General features: G+C 36.6%; 1 protein-coding gene across 1 annotated transcript; it reads right to left on the reverse strand.

Annotated features, from left to right (window-relative positions):
• Nucleotides 1-319: 319 nt before the first annotated feature.
• LOC137814929 (pentatricopeptide repeat-containing protein At5g48910) lies at nt 320-2,545 on the reverse strand. The gene has a single exon (XM_068617889.1). It carries the CDS (start codon nt 2,339-2,341, stop codon nt 425-427), a length of 1,917 nt encoding a protein of 638 aa, XP_068473990.1. The 5' UTR covers nt 2,342-2,545; the 3' UTR covers nt 320-424.
• Nucleotides 2,546-2,778: the final 233 nt, after the last annotated feature.

Genomic DNA, 2,778 nt, shown 5'->3' on the forward strand with positions numbered 1-2,778 from the left:
AACTCGACTAGTAAAAAGTCAGTGGTATATGAAAAATAATGTGAATATGAAAAATAATATTCAATATATAAATAATTAAACATATATCATAATTTGCAAGATTAATGCATAAAATAATTAATAAATTAATAAATATATAATAGACATTTTTGCATTTTATTAATAATCATTTGATGTACATTCATTAAATATAAAAGCTATATCCACAAAGACATAAGAGAAATTAGTTTTTGTTAGGATATATAATAAACATTTGTATTTTATTGGATATCTCACATCGACAAGAGATCGACGTTTTATAATATATAAGCCGACATTTCATAATATATAAGTGTAAGTCTCATCTTATGAGTCAATTTAATAAAGTTAAATTAAACTTAAAATCTAATTTTTTTAATACAATTGCAACAATAAGAATTACAATCTACCAATAGTCCATACAAGAACATGAACCATGTTCAAAATGGTGAAAGCGCTTCCTATCTCGAATAACTATCTTTCGCTCATACATTTTCGCGATTAATTTCATCGAGGAATGACAATCTTCACAAATTCTCAAATTTTTCACAATGCAAAGTGGTGTCTTTGGGGGTGTACTAATTAAGCCAAAAGCAACAGCAATCTTCTCACTATGGTAGTGCAGTACGGTTTCTTTGTTTTTCTCATCCATCTTGAGCAACACTTGTGTGGTATCTGGCATATGACCTTCCAAGCTCAACTTGTTTGAAATTTCCTTCAACATTGAGTGTATGTCTTTGGCTCTAGGATGGGAATCATCCTCAACAAGGAACTCATGAATAACACCGTCAATTTCAATCCAGCTACATCCAGGGTCTTTTCTTATGTCCATGTCTTTCATCATTAACCTCACCTCTGCAACTCCATCCCAATCCCCTGTTGAGGCATACATGTTGGAGAGAGCCACATATGCCCCACTGTCATGAGGGGCCAATTGCATTAAAACCTCTGCAACACGCGTACCTATTTCGATATTTTTATGCATCTTACAAGCACCAAGTAAAGCCTTCCATATGACATCATCTGGTTTCATTGGCATGTTCAATATAAGTTGTTCTGCTTCTTCAAGATAACCAGCACGGCCCAGAAGATCAACCATGCATCCATAGTGTTCAATTTTAGGCTCTAATCCAATCCTATTAACCATGTCACTAAAAAATGATCTTCCCTTGTCCACTAAGCCTGCATGGCTACAAGCGCTCAAGATGGCTATATACGTAACATCACTAGGGGATATTCCACATTTTTCCATCTTCGACAAATAATTAAACACATCATTGGCTTTACCATGCATGGCAAGACCACTAATAACAACATTCCATGTTATAACATTGTTTTGAGGTAGCCTCTCAAAGACCAGAATAGCCTTCTCAATGCTCCCACACTTGGCGTACATATCAACCAAAGCCGAACCAAGCACATCATCAATCCGAATCTTATTCTTCTCTGCATACAAATGCACCCATTTCCCCAACTCAAGCGCTCCAAGACGCGAAATTGCAGGGAGCACACTGACCAAAGTGACCCGGTTCGGCAACATATCTACATTCTGCATCATCCTATTAAACACCTCTATGGCCTCTCTATAAAACCCATTTTGAGCATACCCAGAAATCATCACATTCCAAGAAACCACACTCCTTTGAGCCATCCTGTCAAACAACTCCCTAGCAGCCTTAAGGTTCCCAACTCTTACATACCCATCAACCATCACATTGCATAGAACCACATTAAACTCTCCCCTCTTCTCCTCTCTCACCAACCCCCTCACATCATCAACACCCTTAACATTCCTATAAAACAAAACATGAGCATCCTCCATACTCGCACACATCACATACATCCTTAGCAAATTAGTGACAACAAACTCATCGTCCCCCAATCCAAACTTCAGAACCAACCCATGAACCTGCTTCCCTTCTCCCAACCTGGCCATGACTGCGCAAGCCTTCAACACTGATGGGAAAGTGAATCGGTTAGGCTCTACCGTTGCCTCAGTCATCATTTGACAGAAAACCAACAGGGCATCCAAGAGCCTATCTTGGGTTTCAGCAAGTGCCCTTATCACAGTGTTCCAAGCAAAGCAATTCCGGTCAGGCATTTGGTCGAACACCGAGAGGGCATACCCAGTATCACGAAAATCAGACGTGGCACTGAGACTGAGAATCTCTGTTGCTATTGTGGTGTCATGGGTTCGTGCTGTTTTGACAAAAAACGCATGCACTTGCTTCAATTCTCGCATGCTTTTGCATGTCCTGATTTGTGGGACACCCACACGTGGATCATAACATGCCGTATTGGGCTGAAACATAAAAGCATTCATCTGTGAACAAAATTTATTTTTTCTTCCAGATTAGGCGTGAATTTTCAGTATCTTGCGTATGTGTAGATCATGGTTTTAACAGAACAAAACTCTTCCTTTCTAATAGAATTGGGAATGTTTGGTTTGAAGATAAGATACTTATACATAAGATGGAAGAAAAATGAAGAAAGCTTCCAGGATAAACATATCTATCACTTCCATTTTCCTTTCTTTCTAAATTATGTTTTTCTATTTTATTTTGACTCCAGATTTTCCTAAAATCAATAAAAATTATAACTTCATTGGTTTCAATTCAAAATTAAAAAAAAAATGTTAAAAAATGAAATCTTTTACTGAAAATACTATAATATGTTATTAAACCATTTAATATAATAAAAAATAAAATTTTACTTTTACCAACAGACTATATTTTAATCATTTATCGAAACCATAATTTC

The sequence above is a fragment of the Phaseolus vulgaris genome, chromosome 1, assembly GCF_000499845.2.
Source record: "Phaseolus vulgaris cultivar G19833 chromosome 1, P. vulgaris v2.0, whole genome shotgun sequence".
NCBI lineage: Eukaryota > Viridiplantae > Streptophyta > Magnoliopsida > Fabales > Fabaceae > Phaseolus > Phaseolus vulgaris.

What these genes read in the sequence shown, in the direction of transcription:
- LOC137814929 (XM_068617889.1), bottom strand. Translation starts at nt 2,341, where the DNA reads ATGAATGCTTTTATGTTTCAGCCCAATACGGCATGTTATGATCCACGT.